This window comes from Peromyscus californicus, unplaced genomic scaffold, assembly GCF_007827085.1.
Source record: "Peromyscus californicus insignis strain IS unplaced genomic scaffold, ASM782708v3 Scaffold_16__1_contigs__length_79575227, whole genome shotgun sequence".
In the NCBI taxonomy this organism is placed as follows: Eukaryota; Metazoa; Chordata; class Mammalia; order Rodentia; family Cricetidae; genus Peromyscus; species Peromyscus californicus.
Genome location: NW_026294458.1, coordinates 70,294,593 through 70,318,147, shown reverse-complemented (window position 1 = coordinate 70,318,147; position 23,555 = coordinate 70,294,593). Strand labels below are relative to the sequence as shown.

The window sequence follows — 23,555 nt, the reverse complement described above, 5'->3', positions numbered from 1 at the left end:
AGATACAAATGGACAAACACACAATAATGTTCTACTTCACTAATAGCACAGAGATGCAAATCAAGATCAAGGTGAGATTGTACTTCACAACTGTTAGATACTTAATATTAAAAATAAGGAAGATGAATGGTACAGAGCATATTGAGAAGAGGGAACTCTTCTCGATTGCAGGTGAAAATATAACATGGTGCAGTCATGACAGAAAATAGCACGTGGCATGTTTGCAAACTTAGAGCGAAGTGACAGAGAAGCTAGAAGCCATTTTACTGCTACTGTAGTTAGATAAAAATCACTGGAATTTTGAGAAAAATGTACACTACCAGGGTTATTTGCACATTGTTTACAATAGTCAAGTTATATTAACAACCAAATGTCCATCTGTAGATGGCTGGTGAAAGGATATGTTTCTCTCTCTCTGCTGTCCTCTGCTCCATCCTTATTTACCTTCTGTTTTCTTCTCCATCTTTCTTTTCTTCACTTCCCCCCACTTTCCACAACCACCCCCACATGTGACCGAACAGATCAAAAGCAGAAAACCTGCAGAAATTGATTTGTACTATTTAATCATTGAGTTATCTGATAATATACATGTTTTTACACAAAAATTGAGAGTCAAACATGAAAATATTTTAGAGAGTATTATGAAGATAACATAAACATAAATCACAGTCCAAATGAAGATGAGTAATTAGATGACCATGTTGTACTTCAGTTTTATTTCAGATATTCTGGTGTAAAGTTAGAACTTTTGAAGATGTTTTTAAAGTATTGGTGTGAAAATACTTGGAAGCACTTGCAGGCAAAAAGGCAAGGAAGATGCATAAACCCTTCAGTAGAAGCCATAAGACCAGTATCTTCTACAGCACAGTGGGCGGCAGCAGCCATAACCATAGCCACCATAGCCACCATAGCCACCATAGCCACAGCCATAGCCATAGCCTAGGCCACCATAGCCATAGCCCAGGCCTCCATAGTATCCGCCATAGTAACACATGGTGTCAGGAGTGGACTGTTCAGAGAAGATAAGCAGTAGGTTTCTTGAGTCTGGATGTCACCATCTGCCAAGGGCCTTTTATACACCTGGGTGTTTGGTGGGGAAAACCACAGGTATTATAATGTCAAACATGTTTCCACTATGCTTCGGAAAACATCAGCATGCTATGGTTTACTGGACAAACAAAGCTGCATAGCATGAGATAATTGTGCTCATGTGTTAGGATCCCATGGTCAAATCATGAGGCTTTCACGTGAAATTTTGTTTCTATTTTCAAGACTCTGCCTCATTCTGTATTTAGTTTATTTAATACTTATGAAACTCTACTGTGCCACAATACAAATCATTGAAATAGCTCCCTTCTTTTTCATGTCTGTTTTGTAGTACTCTAATGCATAAAAGGTCTTTGTGTTTTCTTTGCTTTGTTATTATAAAATAAATATCTGGAGGCAAGTATTTCCTAAATATTCCTCATGAAGAATGATCTGGTTATTGGTTATGTTGTAGTTAACTTGATGACACAATGTGTAAATAAGTATATTTTGGTTTTATTTTAAATGTATTCTATTCGTAGATGTTCTGTCATATATTTTTACTATGTTTTGCTAATCCCACTGGTCCTTGAGCATAGAAGATCTTTCCATATTCTGATCTCTTCTTCAATTTCTTTCTTATATGTCTTTTTTGTGATATTGTTATGTTTTTCTTACTATGGCTTTGTGGTATAGTTTGAGATTAGATTCTGGGATAGATCCAGCATCTTTCTTTCTGCTTAGTATTGTTTGAGCTCTTAGAATCATGTTGTGCCTTCATATTTTCTTTAGGATTGTGTTGTCTAGCTCTCTTAAAAATACAATTGGAATTTTGATGGAGATTGAATGAAATCTGTATATTGCTTTAGCAAACATAGCCATTTTCATGTTGTTAATTTTACAAAAAAAACAGTAATCTCCAAGTTGAGTGGGAAGAGAGATGGTATTTCAGTTAGGGTCCCATTGCTATGATGAAACACCATAATGAAAATCAAATTGAGGAAGAAAGGGTTATTTGGGTCATACTTCCATATCACTGTTTATTACCAAAGGAAGTCAAAACAGGAACTGAAACAGGGTAAGAACCTGGAGGCAGGAGCTGATGCAGAGGCCATGGAGGAGTACTATTTACTGCCTTGCTCATAATGGCCTACTCAGCATGATTTCTTATAGAACTCAGGACCAACCTTCCTAGAGATGGCACCACCCATAATGGACTTGGCCTTCCTTCATTAATAGCTAATTAAGATAAATGCCTTTTAGGCTTGCATACTTCCCCACCTTTTGGAGACATTTTCTTAATTGTGGTTCTCTCCTCTCATATGACCTTAGTTTCTGTGAAGTTGATACAAAAGTATTCAGCACAATCGACCCCTTGTCAACTTGACACACAAACACACCTCCATTAACCTACAACCTTTCCTTTTTCCTTTACCCCAAGATCTCACAATAAAAGCATAAATAACTTTAAAAGTCTTATAGTCTTTACAAATCCAAGCCCATTAAAATTTCAGTCTCCAAAAAAAAAAAAAAAAAAAAAAAAAAAAAAGGCCGGGCGGTGGTGGCGCACGCCTTTAATCCCAGCACTCGGGAGGCAGAGCCAGGCGGATCTCTGTGAGTTCGAGGCCAGCCTGGGCTACCAAGTGAGTCCCAGGAAAGGCGCAAAGCTGCACAGAGAAACCCTGTCTCGAAAAACCAAAAAAAAAAAAAAAAAAAAAAAAAAAAAAAAAAAAAAAAAAAATTTCAGTCCCTTTAAAGTATCTAATCTCTTAAAAAATTCAGAACATCTTTGAAAACTCCAAGATCTGTCAACTGTGGGCTTCTGTAAAAATCCAAATTAAACTGAATACATTCTTACTTCAAGGGGAAGAACTAGGGCACAATCATAGTCAGATCAAAGCAAACCAATTTTCCTCCAATGTAAATAACACACTGCCCGATGTCATGGATCCACTCTCAATCTTCCAGGCTCATCTAAATGGCCTGAATCACTTCTCTGGCTCTGCCCTTTGTAGCACACACAGCTTGTCTTCTGTGCTTGATCAGGCTCCACTCCACTGCTGATGTTCTTGGTGGTTGCCTCATGGTACTGGCATCTCCAAAAAAAAGTTGATGCCAGTAGACTTGGATAGAATGTGGACTGTGAAACATTGGATTGGGAAAGAGGTGAACACTTTAAGTGTAGCTTAATGGGCCTTACTAGTAGAAATGTGGAAAGATATCAGTGCTTGGAGCAATGTATACTATGATTGCTAAGCTCAAGAGGTTTCAGAGAATAATATTAATAAATGGTCTAGAGATTTTTTTTTTGATATTTTGACAAAGAATGTGGCTGCTTTATGCAGTCTGCCTGAGGTTAAATTTATGACTTTTGGATTAATGGTGTTGACAAAGGAGACTTCAAGATAGCCTAGTATTTACTGTCTCATGGTTATTATTGTTCAGTCTTTTGCAGATCTACAAAGAAAAGGAGCAATCTGTGAAAGGAAAAATACAAAAGGTACAGTTTGAGGAGAAAAGGAAGTATAATGGAGCTAAGTTCAGTGCTCAGGGAGACAAAAAAGTTTACAGCAAAGCCTAAGCTAAATGGAAGAAAAGGAGTGGTAACCTCAGGGCCAGATGCCACCCAGCTAAGCATCCAAATTGTGAAGAGAAATTAAAGGAAAGTTTAAGCAGTGATGGAAATAATCAACAACAGAGAGCTGATAAAAATGTAATAGAATGAAGAGGCAAGTTCCAACCCCAGCAAACAGCAGAATTTGATGGCTTTTGATATGTGGTTTTGGCTTTAGAATAAAAGACATAAGAAAGGGGTTTGTTGTTTGTAAAGTAAGTCTCAGTCTTACAGTTTTTACCCATAAAGACTAGGGAATCAGATGGAAAACTGCTAGCTCAGAGAGGCTGAGGAACAACCAGCTGACCTTCCTCCTTAGCCAGCATCTCAGAAACAGAGCTTCTCTTCTGCTGTCCCAAGCCAAAAAGTCTGCCAAACTCAAAGTTCCTCCTCACTACTTCCTGTGCATTTCTGTATCCATTTTTCAGACTCCCTCTTACTCTCTATGGCTACTTCCTGTTAACTAGTTGACTCTGCCTCTTGACCCAAGGTTGGTTTTATTTAATTAATGCAATCTAAGGGTTCACAGTATGATCATATATTCAACAACAAGGGTTGTGGAATTTTTCTTCTTGGCTAAGGAAAGCTGCTGAGGCCAGGCATGTGTCAGGGGTGTCCTTGCATGGAGGCATAGAAAGGCCATAGTATAAAGCTGTGATGATGGAGCATGGGTTATGTTGGAGACCCTAAGATGCTGGAGATGACAAAGTTGTCAGATTACTGAAAAGGAGAGCTGAAGACTGTGTGTAGAACCAGCCAAAGAAATAGAAGTGTGTTGAAGTCAACAAAGCTGAAAGGAGATAAAGATATGTAGAGGTTGTTTTCCTCTGACATGAGGATGCAGAGTTTGGGATTTGTACATCTGGCTTTTGGACTTGCTTTGATCCAGTATTTACATCTGGCTTTTGGACTTTCTTTGGTCCAGTATTTCCTCACTATGCCCCCTTTTCTCCCTTAGAAATGGTAATATATATTATGTGCAATTGTATGTTAGAAATATGTGATCTGCTTTTTTTCATTTTTCTTTAGTAAGAAATTTTCTACTCACTCTACATACCACCCATAGATCCCCCCTCCTCCCTCCTCCCACCCTCCAGCCCTCCTTCTCAAGCCTGCTCACATCCCCACATTCCCCAAATCAAGGTCTCCCATGAGGAGTAAGCAGAGACAGACACACTGATCAGAGGCAGGTCCAAGACCCTCCCCACTGCACCAAAGCTGCACAAGGCATCACACCACAGGCTCCGGGCTCCCAAAAGCCTGCCCATGTACCAGGATGAATCTGCTTTTTGATTTTAAAGGGGTTACAGTTAAGAGATTGCCTTGAGACTCAGAAGAGACTTTGAGCTCGGGACTTTTAGACAGTATTAAGATTATGATAAACTATAGGAACTACAGAAGTTGTACTAAATGCATTTTACATTATGATTTGGTATAACCCTGGTGGGGCCAGGGAGTAGAATATGATGGTTTGAGTGAGAATAGCCTCCATAGGCTCATAGATTTCAATACTTGGTCACTAGGGACTGGCATTATTTGAAAGGATTGGAAGGCGCAGCTTTGTTAGAGGAAGTGTATCATGGAGTGGGCATTGAGGTTTCAATAGTGTGTGCTAAGCCCAGAGTCTCTCTTCTCCTGCTGCCTGCAGCTCCAGATGAAAAATTCTCAGCTACTTCTCCATCACCATACCTGCCTGTGTGCCACCATGTTTCCCTCATGATGAAAAAGGAATAAATTTCTGAAACTTCACACAAGTCCCAATTAAATGCTTTCTTTTCTAAAAATTAATGTGGTCTGACTGAAGAGATGAGCTGAGCTCACAACCAAAAATATAAGAATTATTGTGGCCATGGTGTCTCTTCACAGCAATAGAACTTTGACCAAGATGGATGGTAAAGGGAAGAGTTGAGGAGATGAATATGGTCAAAATGCATTGTAATCAATTTTCACATAATACAAAACTCTTAAATTAAAAACATTTTTACACTAAAAAATTAAAAAGACAAATGCTACAAGGCTTAGGTCATACATAGAATCAACATTTGAATTATGTATTAGAGTGCATTTGCATGTGTGTGTGTGGAGGGGGGTGTGTGTGTGTGCAAGTATGTGTGAGCAGGTGTGTATGTGTATGTTTGTGTGTGTGCATGTGTGTGTGTGTATGTGTGTGTGTTTTCACAATAGTTAATAAAACTAGAAAGACACCATGAGAAAAATATCAATGGATTATGAAAACAAGAGAGTCAAAATGTTATACATGGAACATGAAAGTAGAGGAGGTGTAGGGAAAGGCAGTGTGGAGAGGGATGAATTATAATTAAACAAAATGACCAGTGTCTATGAAACAATATTATGGACCCCACACAGACTTCTTAAAGGCTAGTTGACTGTGTAAACCCACTCATAAATCTGGCAGATCAAGTAAAATAAGCCAGAGAGTCAGCCTAACAAGAATGTCAGCTACTAATGTAATGACTCTACCTCAACATGTAATGTGGAGAACAGTTGAGGAAAAGACCCCAACTGGGAACCTTCCCACATGGCCACACTGATACACATGCTCCTGCACACATACACATATATATGAACACATATAAATCATAGATGTCACAAACATAAAGATAACAATAAAAAACATGAAAATAGGTAACTGTTCAGATATCCAACTAAGGAAGTTCTGAACAACAAAACATGTGACTGTGTAAAAAGATGCACCACACAAATGAAGGAAATAAGTACATCAGGCAGGGGATTAAAACACAGAAATTTGGGGGGATGCACATAGCTAAGCTAAATAGCCAAAATAATATAAACTGATGCTAAAATGAGCAGAGAATTAGAATAGATATTTTTCAAGGAAGAGATACAGATGGACAAATGAACAATTATTCTACTTAACTAATAGTACAGAGGTGAAAGTCAAGATCAAGAATCAAGACATGATCGCACCCTACAACTTTTAGGTAATTAATATTACAGCAGATAAAGATGAATGCTATAGAGCATGTGGATAAAAGGGAATGATTCTCGATTGTTGGGAATGTAACTTGGTGCAGTGATGACAGAAAATAGCATGTGACATGCTTGGAAACATAGACGGAAGTGACAGAGACACTAGAAGTCACATTCCTGCTGTTGTAATTAGTTAAAAACCACTGGATTTTTAAGAAGTATGTACATGACCAATATTATTGTCACATGTTTTACAATAATGGAGTTATATAAACAATCAAATACCTGTCCATATATGGCTGCTGAAAGAATATGTTTTTCTCTCTCCCTAATGTCTTCTCCTCCATCCTTATTCACCTCCTTTCTTCTTCTCTCTCCACCTTCCTCCTCTCCTTCACTCCCCTCCTACTTTTCTACAACCACCCCCATGTGAGACCAAACAGATCCAAATGAACACACAACACATACAGGAATTGAGTTGTACAGTTTAATCAGTCAGTTATTTCATAACACATATATTTTTACACAAAAGTTGAGAGTCAAACTTGAAAACAATTTACAGAGCATGATGAAGATAACACAAAACACAGTCACAGTCTAACTGAAGGTGAATAATTAGGTGGTCATGTAGTATTTAAATTACTTTTTCAGATATTTTAGTAGAAAGGTAGAATTTTTCAATATATTTTGAAGTGTCTTGGAAATACTCAGAAGCACTTCCAGCCAGGAAACCTGGGACTCTGCAGAATCTCTTCAGTAGAAGCCACAGGTCCAGTACCTTCTACAGCACAGTGGGCGGCAGCAGCCATAACCATAGCCACCATAACCACCATAGCCACCATAGCCACCGTAGCCACCGTAGCCACAGCCATAGCCACAGCCATAGCCGTAGCCTAGGCCACCATAGCCATAGCCCAGGCCACCATAGTAGCTGCCGTAGTAACACATGGTGCCAGAAGAGGACTGTTTAGCTTATGATCAGCAGTAGGTTTCTTGAGTCTGGATGTTACCATCTGCCAAGGGCCTTTTATACACCTGGGTTGTTTTTGGGGAAAACCACAGGCATTGCAGCATCACACATATTTCCACCGTGCTTCAGAAAATACCAGCATGTCATAGTTTACTGGACAAACAAATCAGCATACCTGAGATAATTGTGCTCATATATCAGGATCCCATGGTCAAATCATAAGGCTTTCACCTGAAATTCTGGTACTGTTTTCATGACTCTGTCTTGTTCTGTATTTAGTTTATTTAATACTTATGGAACTCTACTGTGTCTCTATGAAAATCATTTAAATAGCACTCTCTCTTTTTATGTCTGTTTGTTTGGTAATACTCCATAAGTAAAAGGTCTTTGTGTTTTCTTTTCTTTTGTATGTTAATTGTAAAGTAATTCTATCTAGAGGAATGTATTCCTTAAGTCTTTCTAATGAAAAACGATGTGGTTATTGGTAACTTGATGATAGTTAATATCTACATAAGTTCATTTTTGCTTTATTCTGAATGTATGTCATTCATACATGTTCTTTCAAATTTTTTGTATATTTTCTTTTGTGCTGTTGTCAGTCAGTTTTTACTACTATCACTCTGTGGTATGATTTGAGACCATCTTCTTTCTTTCTTTCCTTTTTTTTTGGTTTTTCGAGACAGGTTTTCTCTGTGTAGTTTTGGTGCCTGTCCTGGAACTCACTCTGTAGTCCAGGCTGGCCTCGAACTCACAGAGATCCATCCACCTGCCTCTGCCTCCCAAGTGCTGGGATTAAAGGCATGCGCCACCACCGCCCGGCAGAGACCATTTTCTATAGGCAGAGTTTTCTTGTCCCAATTGCCTGCTCCCAAATAACTGGGAGCCACTCTCAAATAAGCACTCAGAGGCTTACTATTAATTGACAAATCCTTGGTCAATAGCTCAGGCTTGTTGTTAACACTAACATTTAAATTAACCCACATTCTTTATTTATACTCTGCTACATGGTGGTACCTTCATTAGCATGGCACGTTTATCTTCTGGTCCCTCTGCATCTGGCTGATGACTCCCTTGACTCTACCCTTCCTCCTCCCAGAGTCCTCTATGCTTCTTGTCCCATCTATACTTCCTGCCTGTCTACCTGTCTACCATTCTGTCAGCTTCTTATTAACCAGTGAGAGTAATACATATTCATAGTGTACAGAAAGATTATTCCATAGTATTTCGTATTTCCCCCTTTTGTCTAATTAAAAAGGAAGTTTTTTCTAACATAGTAAAACTATACATATATATATATATATATATATATATATATATATAGTTATTAAGTAAGAATAACAGTTACAAAATCCAGTCTGTTAGTATTTCACGAAATTAGAGAAAATACTCTATCATCTCTGTGAGTCTAAAGTTTTGTATCTAATTTACCTTTTATCATAACTAAGGAAAACTATAATTATCTAGTCTTCAACTCAATCAAAGACCCCAGAAGGGTGAAGCGTTACCTAATAATGGGGACATCTTGCTCCCTGTACAGTCACCCAATGCTCCTCTGTATCATTGGGACATCCAACTCTGGCCTACAGGCCTTGCATATCTGGCAGACTGTCCTGTGAAGCAGGGAATTCTGAAAGACTTTTCTACCTTGTCTTGGCAAAGTTTGGCAGTCACCATTCTTGTGTCCTGCTGGTCCAGTTTGGACAGTAAAATGGCAGCAATTGAGGCAAGGACAGTTTCTTGCTCTAATGACTAGCTTATGCCACAAAGAAAGCAAACTTCATATGGAGATTTTTCAATGTTCGTCATCTTCTTTGATGTATATTGGTGCTGCCAGGAGCAGATGTGTCTCACTGTCCTGAAAAACCTTAGGGAATTAAATATAATAAATTCCATATTCTGTAGGTCTTTGAAGTGTTTGAAGATTATATATCTACCTAAATATATCTGTATGTGACCTTGAAAACATACTTGACTATAAGTTTGACTGTTATAGATGACTATTAACTTTATTTTTTATACACTACATTTTAAAATGAGCAGCATAGGCACAATACCACAAACAAGAGAAGAAATATACATATACTATAACAAAATAAACTTTAAATTTGTATCAATAAGCCATAATCTATATCAATGTAAAATATTTAAGATTAATAATTGTTTTTTGAATTAAAGTAGATTCAATAATCTGCCCTTTTATTTTACAATTTCTCTATCCCCTTTTCTTTTTATGGTGAGATCCCTGAATATAAACTACTTTGTTTAGTTTTTCTCCTAACCATTATCAACAACTTGTAACCAATCCCCATTAAATGATAATAAATATCCATAAACCACTTTTTTTGAAATGTGGATATAGTTCCTGTTGATTGGGGGCACTGGTAATTTTTGGGGACTCTGAAAAAGTTTAGGATAATTGTTTTGGCTGTAGTATTTTGTGAGGCTGGATTGTCTCAGTCAGCAGTCTGGATACTGGATCACCTGGGCCATGGTTTGTTTACATTGCTGTCTGGTCTCCTTGTGCTGAAAATCTAGAAACTTTTAAAGGTAACACACACACACACACACGCACACACACACACACACACACACACACACACACACACACACACACACACATATCTATATCTGCATTAGTATATGTATAGATTGTACGTTGCATATAAATCAGCTAAAGATGGTTTTTTTTTGTTTTATGTTTGAGGAGGTAAAATATACATCATGTGTCTTATAGTTCTAGGTTTATTTCTTCATGTTTGTAGCCAGATTTTTCAGGGGTTCTTCCTTGATCAAACCTGATTTTCCTTAACCCAGAATAAATCCATAGCCTCTCATTTCCTATGGAAATAAAAGCATAACCTCTCCCCAAAAGTAACACATCTTTTGACTTAAATTTTCAAGTCAAGATATTTTTTAAAATGTATAGGTTTGTTTAATCCAGCAGTTTCCATAATCCAACGTCTTTCAGCAACCAAAAAATTCAGACAACACAATAACATACAGGATCCAGACTCTGTTTATTTTCCATCTTTACAAGGCTTATTTCTTTTATATTATTTTACTTCCTTTTTAAGGAATTTAATTTTTTTTTAAATATTACATTTTCCCTTTTTATCTAATAAAAAATAATAAAAAAGTTATAACTAATATAAGAAAAACTATATACAATAAGTATAATAATTATATACTATATATATATTATATAGTATGTGTATATAAGCAAAAAAATACATCAGCAATGGCTAGTCCATTTGTATTTGACAAATTCAGAGAAAATATTCCATTATCTATTCTATTTTGGTGAGTCCAAAATATACCTAACTCACTTTCTATCCTAACTTTATTACCAACAGAAAGCTATCTTATGATGTCTTTCAAACATATATTTTATGCCTATTAGTTAGTTTCTTTCCTGAATTTCTTAACAAGGAAAATTGTAACTATACTTATATAATCTTCAACTCCCTCAGAGACCCAAAAAGGACATAATGTTACCTAGTAAACAGGAAGTGCAAATAAGCCACTTTAAAAAAAAAAACATGAGTTGAGAGAAACAACCAGCTGCCTGGACAGTCATCCTAGGTTTTTCTACAACATTGGGGCATCATCTTCAGTCTATAGGCTTAGCATATCTGACAGACTCATTTGTGAAGTAGTATGTCCACAAGGCCTACAGCCTGACCTCACATTCAGTTTGAGTATTCCATGAACCAGATAAACCTGAATTCCACCAGTGTCCTGTCATGATTCAGGATATTAAACTCTGTAAACTTCTGGTGATTTTGGAATTTGGATGCCTATTCTTCTTGGCTTGTGGGTGGCTTCATCTCAGTGTCCCTTTCTTCTCCACATCCCATTCTTCCCGGCTTGTGGGTGGTTTCATCTCAGCATCCCATTCTTCTCCACTTGTGGGTGGCTGCATCTCCTTTATAAAATGCTAGTCTACCATTGAGAGGTTAGACTCTGTCAACCTAGTTACTCTTTCAAGAATAACTGTTTCAGCTACTGTTCCACTGCACACCAGAAACCATCAGTCCACTGCCTATTCAGTTGCCTTTAAAGAAAGGGGCATTGTACCTTTTCTGGATTGTAAAGCCACTTCAGCGATGGTGCCATATTGTCCTGGTCTCAGAGGACACCTGTTGCCAAAGCTGCAACAACATTTGTTTTGGCAAGGATTGGTAGTCCTTTGTTTTGTGTCCTGTTTGTCAATTTTGGATAGCATACTGTCAGCAGTAGATTTGAGGACACTTCGTTGCCCAGTGGCTAACCTTTGTCCCAATGAAAGTTAACTCCATATGCAGTTTCTCCAATGCCCACATCTTCTCTGAGGTAGATTGGTGCTGCCAGGAGCTGACATGTCTCATAGTTATAAAAATGAAAAAAATTCTAAGTTATTAAAATATTTTAAATGCCATATTCTGTAGATCTCTGAATGGTTTGAAGATGACCTGTCTAAAATATATCTCTGCTTGACCTTGAAAACATACCTAATATGACTACAAGTTCGATTGTAATATCTAACTACTAACTTTCATTTCTTTACATTCTTTTTTTTTTTTTTATTAATTTATTTTGCAATACAATTCAGTTCTACATATCAGCCACGGATTCCCTTGTTCTCCCCCCCTCCCGTCCCCCTCACCTTCCCCCCAAGCCCCCCCCCCCCATTCCCATCTCCTCCAGGGCAAAGCCTTCCCCACAGACTGAGGTCAACCTGGTAGACTCAGTCCAGGTAGGTCTAGTCCCCTCCTCCCAGGCCGAGCCAAACAATCCTGCATAGGCCCCAGGTTTCAAACAGCCAACTCATGCAATGAGCACAAGATCTGGTCCCACTGCCTGGGTGCCTCCCAAACAGATCAAGTCAATCAACTGTCTCATCCATTCAGAGGGCCTGATCCAGTGGGGACCCCTCAGCCATTGGTTCATAGTTCATGTGTTTCCATTCATTTGGCTATTTGTCCCTGTGCTTTATCCAACCTTGGTCTCAACAATTCTCGCTCATATAAACCCTCCTCATTCTCGCTAATTGGACTCCCAGAGATCCACCCGGGGCCTAGTCATGGATTTCTGCGTCCAGATCCCTCAGTAGTTGGATGAGGTTTCTAGCACAACAATTAGGGTGTTTGGCCATCCCATCACCAGAGTAGGTCAGTTCGGGCTGTCTCTCGACCACTGCCAGCAGTCTGTTGTGTGGGTATCTTTGTGGATTTCTGTGGGCCTCTCTAGCACTTTGCTTCTTCCTATTCTCATGTGGTCTTTATTTACCATGGTCTCCTATTCCTTGTTCTCCCTCTCTGTTGTTGATCCAGCTGGGATCTCCCGCTCCCCCAAGCTCTCTTTCCCTCAACCCTCGCCTTTCATTACCCCCACTCATGTCCAGGCTGTTCATGTAGATCTCATTCCATTTCTCTGTCATTGGGTGATCCCTGTGTCTTTCTTGGGGTCCTGTTTTCCAGGTAGCCTCCCTGGTGATGTGAGTAGCAGACAAGTCATCCTTGTTTCATGTCTAGTATCCTGCTATGAGTGAGTACATACCATGTTTGTCTTTCTGAGTCTGGGTTACCTCACTCAGGATGATTTTTTCTAGATCCATCCATTTGTCTGCAAACCTCATGATGCCATTGTTTTTCTCTGCTGAGTAGTATTCCATTGTGTATATGTACCACATTTTGTTTATCCATTCTTCAGTTGAAGGGCATCTAGGTTGTTTCCATGTTCTGGCTATTACAAACAATGCTGATATGAACATAACTGAACAAGTGCTCTTATGGTGTGGTTGAGCATTTCTTGGGTATATGCCCAAGAGTGGTATAGCTGGATCTTGGGGGAGATTGATTCCCAATTTTCTAAGAAAGCGCCATATTGATTTCCAAAGTGGTTGTACAAGCTTGCATTCCCACCAGCAGTGGAGGAGAGTTCCCCTAGCTCCACATCCTCTCCAGCATAAGGTGTCTTCAGTGTTTTTGATCTTAGCCATTCTGACAGGCGTAAGGTGGTATCTCAGAGTTGTTTTGATTTGCATTTCCCTGATGATTAGGGATGTTGAGCAGTTCCTTAAATGTCTTTCGGCCATTTGAGTTTCCTCTGTTGAGAATTCTCTGTTTAGTTCTATAGCCCATTTCTTAATTGGACTGTTGGGCATTTTGATGTCTAATTTCTTGAATTCCTTATATATTCTGGATATCAGTCCTCTGTCAGATGTGGGGTTGGTGAAGATCTTTTCCCATTCTGTAGGCTGTCGCTTTGCCTTGTTGACCGTATCCTTTGCTCTACAAAAGCTTCTCAGTTTCAAGAGGTCCCATTGATTGATTGTTTGTCTCAGAGTCTGTGCTACTGGTGTTCTATTTAGGAAGTAGTCTCCTATGCCAATGCGTTCAAGACTACTTCCTACTTTCTCTTCTAGCAGGTTCAGAGTAGCTGGATTTATGTTGAGGTCCTTGATCCACTTGGACTTAAGTTTTGTGCACGGTGATAGATATGGATCTATTTGCAGCCTTCTACATGTTGATATCCAGTTTTGCCAGCACCATTTGTTGAAGATGCTTTCTTTTTTCCATTGGGCACTTTTGGCTTCTTTGTCAAAAATCATATGTTCATAGGTGTGCGGATTAATGTCAGGGTCTTCAATTCGATTCCATTGGTCCACATGTCGGTTTTTATGCCAGTAACAAGCTGTTTTTATTACTGTAGCTCTATAGTAGAGCTTGAAGTCAGGGATCGTGATGCCTCCAGAAGTTGTGTTATTGTACAGGATTCCTTTGGCTATCCTGGGTTTTTTGTTTTTCCATATGAAGTTGAGTATTATTTTTTCCAGGTCTGTGAAGAATTGTGTTGGTATTTTAATGGGGATTGCATTGAATCTGTAGATTGCTTTTGGTAAGATTGCCATTTTTACTATGTTAGTCCTGCCTATCCATGAGCATGGGAGATCTTTCCATTTTCTGACATCTTCTTCAATTTCTTTTTTCAGGGACTTAAAGTTCTTGTCATATAGGTCCTTTACTTGCTTGGTTAGTGTTACCCCAAGGTATTTTATGTCATTTGTGGCTATAGTAAAGGGTGATGTATCTCTGATTTCCTTCTCCGCTTCTTTGTCCATTGTAATTGGAGGGCTACTGATTTTTTTGAGTTGATCTTGTATCCTGCTATGTTGCTGAAGGTGTTTATAAGCTGTATCAGTTCCTTGGTGGAATCTTTGGGGTCGCTCAAGTATACTATCATGTCATCTGCAAATAGGGAAAGCTTGACTTCTTCCTTTCCAATTTGTATCCCCTTAATCTCCTTATGTTGTCTTATTGCTCTGGCTAGAACTTCAAGTACTATATTGAATAAGTATGGGGAGAGTGGACAGCCTTGCCTCGTTCCTGATTTTAGTGGAATTGCTTTGAGTTTCTCTCCATTTAATTTGATGTTGGCTGTTGGCTTGCTGTAAATTGCCTTTATTATGTTTAGGTATGTTCCCTGTATTCCTGATCGCTCCAATACCTTTATCATGAAGGGGTGTTGGATTTTGTCAAATGCCTTTTCTGCATCCAGTGAGATGATCATATGTTTTTTTTTTTCTTTGAGTTTGTTTATATGGTGTATTACATTGACGGACTTTCGTATGTTGAACCACCCTTGCATCCCTGGAATGAATCCTACTTGATCATGGTGGATAATTGTTTTGATGTGTTCTTGGAGTCTGTTTGCCAGTATTTTATTGAGTATTTTTGCATCAATGTTCATGAGGGAGATCGGTCTGTAGTTCTCTTTCTTTGTTGTATCCTTGTTTGGTTTAGGAATTAGGGTAATTGTAGCCTCGTAGAAGGAGTTTGGTAATGTTCCTTCTGTTTCTATTGTGTGGAACAATTTAGAGAGTATTGGTATTAACTCTTCTTTGAAGATCTGGTAGAATTCTGCGCTGAAACCATCTGGTCCTGGGCTTTTTTTGGTTGGGAGACTTTTAATGACTGTTTCTATTTCGTTAGGGGTTATTGGACTATTTAAATAGTTTATCTGGTCTTGATTTAACTTAGGTATGTGGTACCTATCCAGAAAGTCATCCATTTCTTTTAGGTTTTCCAGTTTTGTCGAATAGAGGTTTTTGAAGTATGACCTGATGATTCTCTGGATTTCCTCAATGTCTGTTGTTATGTCCCCCTTTTCATTTCTGATTTTGTTGATTTGGATGCTCTCTCTCTGTCTTTTGGTTAGTTTGGATAAGGGCTTGTCTATCTTGTTGATTTTCTCAAAGAACCAACTCTTTGTTTCATTAATTTTTTGTATTGTTCTCTTTGTTTCTATTTTATTGATTTCAGCTCTCACTTTGATAATTTCCTGGCGTCTATTTTTCCTGGGAGACTGTGCTTCTTCTTGTTCTAGAGCTTTCAGGTATGCTGTTAAGTCTCTAGTGTGAGATTTCTCCAACTTATTTATGTGGGCATTTAGTGCTATGAATTTCCCTCTTAGTACTGCTTTCATAGTGTCCCATAAATTTGGATATGTGGTGTCTTCATTTTCATTGATCTCTAGGAAGTCTTTAATTTCTTTCTTTATTTCTTCCTTAACCCATTGGTGATTCAGTTGGGTATTATTCAGTTTCCATGAGATTGCAGGTTTTCTGTAGTTTTTGTTGTTGTTGAAATCCAACTTTAGACCATGGTGGTCTGATAGAACACAGGAGGTTATTCCAATTGTTTTGTATCTGTTTAGATTTGTTTTGTGGCCAAGTATGTGGTCAATTTTAGAGAAGGTTCCATGGGGTGCTGAGAAGAAGGTATATTCTTTTTTGTTAGGATGGAATGTTCTGTAGATATCGATTAAGTCCATTTGAGTCATGACATCAGTTAAGTCCTTTATTTCTCTGTTAAGTTTCAATTTGGGAGATCTGTCCAGTGGTGAAAGTGGGGTGTTGAGGTCTCCCACTATTAATGTGTGGGGTTTTATATGTGATTTAAGCTTTAGTAATGTTTCTTTTACATATGTGGGTGCCCTTGTGTTTGGGGCATAAATATTCAGAATTGAGACTTCATCTTGGTGGATCTTTCCTGTGATGAGTATGTAATGCCCTTCTTGATCTCTCTTGATTGATTTTAGTTTGAAGTTTATTTTGCTGGATATCAGGATGGCTACACCCGCTTGTTTCTTAAGACCGTTTGATTGGAAAGTCTTTTCCCAGCCTTTTATTTTTAGGTAGTGTCTATCTTTGAATTTGAGATGTGTTTCTTGTATGCAGCAGAAAGATGGGTCCTGCTTTCGTATCCATTCTGTAAGCCTATGTCTTTTTATAGGTGAATTAAGTCCATTGATATTGAGGGAAATTAATGACCAGTGATTGTTCATTCCTGTTATTTTTTGGTGGTGATGTGTGGGTACTTCTATACGTTGGGGTTTACTGCTGTGGCTTTATCTGTTGCCTGTGTTTTTGAGGGTGTATCTGACTTCCTTAGATTGGAATTTTCCTTCTAGTGCTTTCTGTAGGGCTGGGTTTGTGGATAAGTATTGTTTAAATCTGGCTTTGTCATGGAATGTCTTGTTCACTCCATCTATGGTGATTGAAAGTTTTGCTGGGTATATTAGTCTAGGTTGACATCCATGGTCTCTTAGTGTCTGCATTACATCTGTCCAGGTTCTTCTGGCTTTCAAAGTCTCCATTGAGAAATCGGGTGTTATTCTGATGGGTTTGCCTTTATATGTCACTTGGCCTTTTTCCTTTGCTGCTCTTAATATTCTTTCTTTATTCTGTACGTTTAGTTGTTTAACTATTATGTGGCGAGGGGACTTTTTTTGGGGGTCTAGTCTGTTTGGTGTTCTATAAGCTTCTTGTATCTTCATAGGCATTTCCTTCTTTAAGTTGGGAAAGTTTTCTTCTATGATCTTGTTGAATATATTTTCTGTGCCCTTGAGTTGGTATTCTTCTCCTTCTTCGACCCCTATTATTCTTAGGTTTGGTCTTTTCATGGTGTCCCAAATTTCTTGGACATTTTGGTTTATGACTTTGTTGGCTTTAGTGTTTTCTTTGACTGATGAATGTATTTCTTCTACTGTATCTTCAACGCTAGAGATCCTCTCTTCCATCTCTTGCATTCTGTTGATTATACTTGCATCTGAAGTTCCCAATCGTTTTCTCAGATTTTCTATTTCCAGCATTCCCTCTGTTTGTGTCTTCTTCATTTTTTCTATTTCCCTTTTCAGGTCTTGGACTGTTTCCTTCATTTGTTTCATTGATTTTTCTTGATTTTCTCTCAGTATTTTATTGTTTTCTTCCAGGACTTTATTGATTTCTTCTAATTTGTTTGCCCTTTCCTCTAGTTGTTTACAGCGTTCTTCACATTTTTTTGTCTTTTCCTCTACGCAAGCCTCTAGCTTCTTCATGATGTCATTCATAAGGCTGTTTTCTTCTGCTTCTTCTAATTTCTGATGTTCAGGTCTAGGTGTTGGAGGAGGGCTAGGGCCTGGTGATGCTGTATTGCTATTCATTTTGTTGTATATGTTTCTGCCTTGACGTCTGCCCATCTCCTTGTGGTTCGTTCTTGGCCTTATCCGCACACTTGGTTCAGACAGACCAGTGTTCCAAAAGGGAAGTCAGTGTTCCAAAAGGGAAGTCCGGAGCAAGATGGGAGCTGGGGGCCGGCCTCTAAGTCTCAGGAAGAGGCTTGGGGCTCAGGCGGATGGGCGTGGGGGCAGGGCGTGGAGACTGCAGGGTCTGCCAGGGGTCTTGGAGAAGGGGATCCTTCCCGGTGCGGCTAGCAGGGAACCTGCCCGGTGGCCAGAACCTGGGACCGAGTTGGGCAGGTCTTCCCTGGAGTGGCTGGTGCCCAGGGATGGGGTCTGGGGCAAGGAAGGGTACTCACGAGTGTTCCAAAAGGGACGTCCGGAGCAAGATGGGAGCTGGGGGCCGGCCTGTAAGTCTCAAGGAATTTAATTTATTATTTTAAAACTGTATTTTAAAATCTAAGACTGCATATACTCTTTCTCTTTTCTCTCAAGCCTTCACATATTTTCTAACACACTGTGACCCATTTAGAGGCTCTTTTCATAAACACCATGTGAGTGTTTGCTGTAGGACCTTTTAAAAGAGCGGCCATGTTTGTCAGTGGCACTGAGCCAGAAAGCCGCCTCTTTTTAAAATTTAGTTTACAAGTTTTTTTTTTCCATTTTACATACCACCACAGTTCTCCCTCCCTCCCCTCCTCCTGGTCCTCCCCACCCCATGCCCCCATCTACTCCCCAAAGAGGGTAAGGCCTCCATAGGGAGGTAACAAAGTCTGGCATATCAAGATGACATGAGACCAAGCCCCTCCCCCTGCATCTCTTAAAGGAAATGTGCCTCTGCTCACTGCCAGCAAACAAAGCCCACCCCAGAAAATGGAGCTACCAAGAAACCGTGCTTGATTTTGGTTTTGTGTGTCTAGAATCCTTCTTTAAATTTTATCAGGTTTTATGTGGAAATTTCAGCCACACATTGGAATGCCATATGTAAACGGAGTTTTCCTGTCCAGACTAGCTGTTCCCAAATAACCAGCAGCCACTCTCAAATAACCACCCAGAGGCTTAATATTAATTACAAATGCCAGGGCAATAGCTCAGGCTTATTACTAACTCTTACATTTAAATTAATCCAAAGACAAATGCTGGGCTGATAAGAAGGCTCAGTAGCTAAAGAAACATACCACCCACACCTGAATCTGAGTTTGATCTAAGTGTCCTATAAGGTGGAAGGAGAAGACCCATTCTCTTATTTTCCTCTGACTTCCAGGCTTATGATATGCCATATGCATATTCCCCATCCCAATACATGTAGAAAGAATAAAATGAATAAAACATAAATTATAAATAAAATAAATAAAAAATAAATATAAATAAATAAAATAAAATTATAATAAAAATTAAAAAACAACAGGTTCACGGGATCTAGGAGAGAACCCAATAGTAATTTTTCTGTTAAATGGACATACTATCGAGATGATTACTAATGGCTATTGTCATACTTATAGATCATTATATCCCTCAACCCCCATCAGAATAGCTTCTTGCAATAAATGCAGTTAACAAGAAGCATTCCCCCATCCAGCTAATATGCAGGTAACAGAGAAAGTGATCTTCTTAATCCTAAATTGGACATTCATATCACATCCCTTTACACAGGCTCTGGGACTTTGCAGAAGAGGGGACAGGAATATTGTAAGAATCAGAGGTGGGAAATGACTTCAAGGGAAGTGTTTACCAGACAACAGGGCAGATAGACATTTGAACTCACAGAGATTGTGACAATATGCCTAAGATCTGAGCAATCAGACAAAGTCCCATTTTGGAAGGAGGAGGGAGTTGGACTACCAGGAGCTGAGGAGCCATTAGGATTTGATAGCTGCTTGGAAGGTCAATTTTCATTAGTGATGGGACCCCTGGTAGGCTGGCCACACACCAAAGCAGGCCTCCATGCCAAGACAAGCTGGGCAACACAAACTGGCCTCCATGGGAGAAATTAGAACAAAAACAGTAATCTCAAAGTTGGTGGAGATAAAGAAGGTAAGGGTAGGAATTGAGGGAATGACTATCTTTAAAATCCATTGTATGGATTTAACAATTAATACACTTTTTAAATTAGAAAACATCTTATCCTAAAAATTGAAAAAGAAAGGCAAATGCTACATAACTTATATCATGCACAAAATCTATTTTAAATTGTTGTTGTTGTTAGTGGTGTTGGTGTTGGTGTTGTGTGTGTGTGTGTGTGTGTGTGTGTGTGTGTGTGTGTGTGCATGCATACTTTTGCATAATAGATCATTCAACTATACAGGGCACCATGAGAAGAAAAGATATTGGAAGAATGGGGAAACAAGAGAATAATGCAACCCATGGAACATGAAAGCAGGGAGGGTAAGGGAAGGCAATTTGGCATAGGATAAGCAAGAACTAAATGAAATGACCAGTGTGTATGAAATAACAACATGAAACCCAGGATAGACTTCTTAAGACCAGCTGAGTGTAGCAGTTCACGGGTTTACCTTGCAGATCATTTGAAGCAAGTCAGATTGCCAGACTAACCAGAATGCCAAATTCCTGCTCTAATAACTTTATCTCAGTATGTAAGGTAGAGAGCAACTGAGAAGGGCAGAAGAGCCTAACTTGGAACCTCTCCACATGAGCACATTCATACACACACACACCTGTGTACACACATTCATATGAACCCATGTAAAACACACACAGAGATGTCATAAACATAAGAAGAATAAAGTGAAAATAGACAACTTTTAATGTATTCAACTAAGAAAGTTCTGAAGAACAGAACAGTCAACTTTATAAAGAAACTCCACACAAAGGAAAAAAAAAAACAAGTACATCAGGCAGGGAATGAATAAACAAAGTTTATATGGGGTATACATAGCTAAGCTAAATGGCCAAAAGAATATAAACTGATGCTAAAATAAGCCAAGAATTGGAACAGGCATTTTCAAAAGGGAAGATACAGGTGGACAGGCGAACACATAGTGTTCTACTTCACTAATAGTGCAGAGATCCAGATCAAGAGCAAGATGAGATTGGACCCCACAACTGTTAGATAATTCATATTAGGAAAAAGATGAATATTCCAGATCATATGAATAAAACTTCTCTATTGTTGACGGGAATGTAACTTGGTGCAGACATGATAGATGATAGCATGTGGCATGCTTGCAGACACAGAGGGAAGTGACAGAAGTCACATTACTGCTCTTGTAAGTAGACTAAATAATTGGATCTTAAAGAAATAGGTGCACTATCAAATTAATTGTCCCATTGTTTACAGAATCAAGTGATAAAAGCAAACAAATGTCCATCCATAGACGGCTGCTGAAAGGATGTTTCATTCTCTCTACTGTCCACTCCTCCATACTTATTTACCTCCTTTTTCCTTCTCCCTCTCAATCTTCCTCTCCTTCACTCCCCTCCGTTTTTCCCACAACCACCCCCACATGTGACCAAACAGACAAAAAAGCATAAAACACACAGAAATTGTTTTGTATTGTTTAATCTTTTAGTTGTTTGAGAATACAAATATTTTTACACAAAGATTCAGGGCTAAAGTTGAAAACATTTTTAGAGATCATGATGAAGATAACAAAACATTTTTGCAGATAATCACAGTTGGACTGAAGATGAGGAATTAGATGACTATATTGTATTTCAATTATTTTTCAGGTATTTTGGTATAAAGTTAAAAGTTTTTTTTTGTTGTTGTTTTTTTTTTTTTTTTTTTTTTTTTTTCGAGACAGGGTTTCTCTGTGTAGCTTTGCGCCTTTCCTGGGACTCACTTGGTAGCCCAGGCTGGCCTCGAACTCACAGAGATCCACCTGCCTCTGCCTCCCGAGTGCTGGGATTAAAGGCGTGCGCCACCACCGCCCGGCTAAAAGTTTTAAAAGTATATTTGAGTTCCTTATATGAAAATACTCAGAAGCATTTCCAGTCAGAAAGGCTGGGCATCTGCAGAAAGTCCTTAGCAGAAGCCACCAGACCTGTACTCTCTACAGCACAGTGGGCAGCTGCAGCCATAATCATAGCCACCCTAGCCATGACCACGGCCATAGCCACAGCCCAGACCTCCATAGTATCCTCCATAGCAACACATGTTATCAGGAGTGGACTGTTAGAGAAGATAAACAATAGGTTCCTTGAGTCTGGATGTTATCATCTGCCAAAGGACTTTTATACACCTGGGTTTTTGGTGGAGAAACCCCAGACAATATAGTGGCCCACATCTCTCCTCTGTGCATGTTTTACTGGATGAACAAAGCTGCATAACTGAAATAATTATGTCCTGTGTCATGATCTCATGGTCAAAGCATGGGTGTCAACATGAGGGTCAGGTTTTATTTTCAAGACTCTAGCTCATTCTATATTTACCTTATTGCGTACATATGGCCTGACCCTGTTATATAATAATAATAATAAAATAGTTGTTTACTTTTGAAATCTGTTTTCTTTAAAGATTTCATAGGTAAAATTCTTTCTGATTTCTTTTGTTTTGCTTGTTTTGTTATTATAGGATATCTCTTATCTCAGTGAATACATTTCCTGGGTCTTCCTAATGAAGAATGGTCTGGTTATCGGTTATTTGATTGGGCAACTTGTGGTGATCTACATCTTATATAAACACATTTTCAGTTACTGTGCATGTATTTCTTGTACATGTTGATTCTAATTTTCTAGAAAAGCATCAATGGCCGTTTGATAATGGTCAGATGGTTTTATGCATGCTTGTCTTTGTCCCATGTCTCATATGGTAGTGTTCGAGATGTTACTGTGAAACAAATCTCAATTGAGTTGTGGTTCCAACATCAACTTTTAGGTAGAGGTTTTTTCTGTTTGTTTGTTTTTGATTTTGTTTTTTTGTTTTTGTTTTTTTCAAAACAGGGTTTCCCTGTGTAGCTTTGGAGCCTGTTCTGGAAATCGCTCTATAGACCAGGCTGGCCTCGAACTCACAGAGATAAGTCTGCCTCTGCCTCCTGATGCTGGGATTAAAGGTTGATTTAGGGATACTTGTTCTCCATCCCCTCTGGCTTTTACAATATTTCTGTCTCCTCTTCCGTGAAGGTCTCTGAGCTCTGAAGGGAGGAATTTGATGGCGACATCTATTTAGGGCTGGATGTTCCACGATCTCTCACTCTCTGGATAATGTCTGACTTTCTGTATTTGTTCCCATCTGCCATAAGAGGAAGCTTTTCTGAAGATGTCTGAACAAGACACTGATCTATGAGTATAGCAGAATATCATTAGGAGTCACTTTATCACTAGGTATTTTTTAGACTAGTATTATTTGGTTTTGCCCTAGGTCCCTGGGCTATCTAGTCTCATGGTTTTGGTCACCAGGCAGTGTGAGGTAGGAGTTCCATCTTGTGGAGTAGGTCTTAAGTCAAATCAGGCCAATACTGGCTGGTGACTCCCATAAGCTTTGTGCCACCACTGCTCTAGTGTATCATGCAGGCAGGACACCATCGTAGATAAAGGCTTTGTGGCTGGGTTGGT

General features: G+C 38.9%; 2 protein-coding genes across 2 annotated transcripts; both read right to left on the bottom strand.

Annotated features, from left to right (window-relative positions):
- Window positions 1-829: 829 nt before the first annotated feature.
- LOC128111608 (keratin-associated protein 20-2-like) lies at window positions 830-994 on the bottom strand. Its single transcript, XM_052739861.1, has one exon. The coding sequence runs from the start codon at window positions 992-994 to the stop codon at window positions 830-832; it is 165 nt and encodes a 54-aa protein (XP_052595821.1).
- A 6,351-nt stretch (window positions 995-7,345) lies between these two features.
- LOC128111607 (keratin-associated protein 20-2-like) lies at window positions 7,346-7,540 on the bottom strand. The gene has a single exon (XM_052739860.1). It carries the CDS (start codon window positions 7,538-7,540, stop codon window positions 7,346-7,348), a length of 195 nt encoding a protein of 64 aa, XP_052595820.1.
- Between the last annotated feature and the right edge of the window lie 16,015 nt (window positions 7,541-23,555).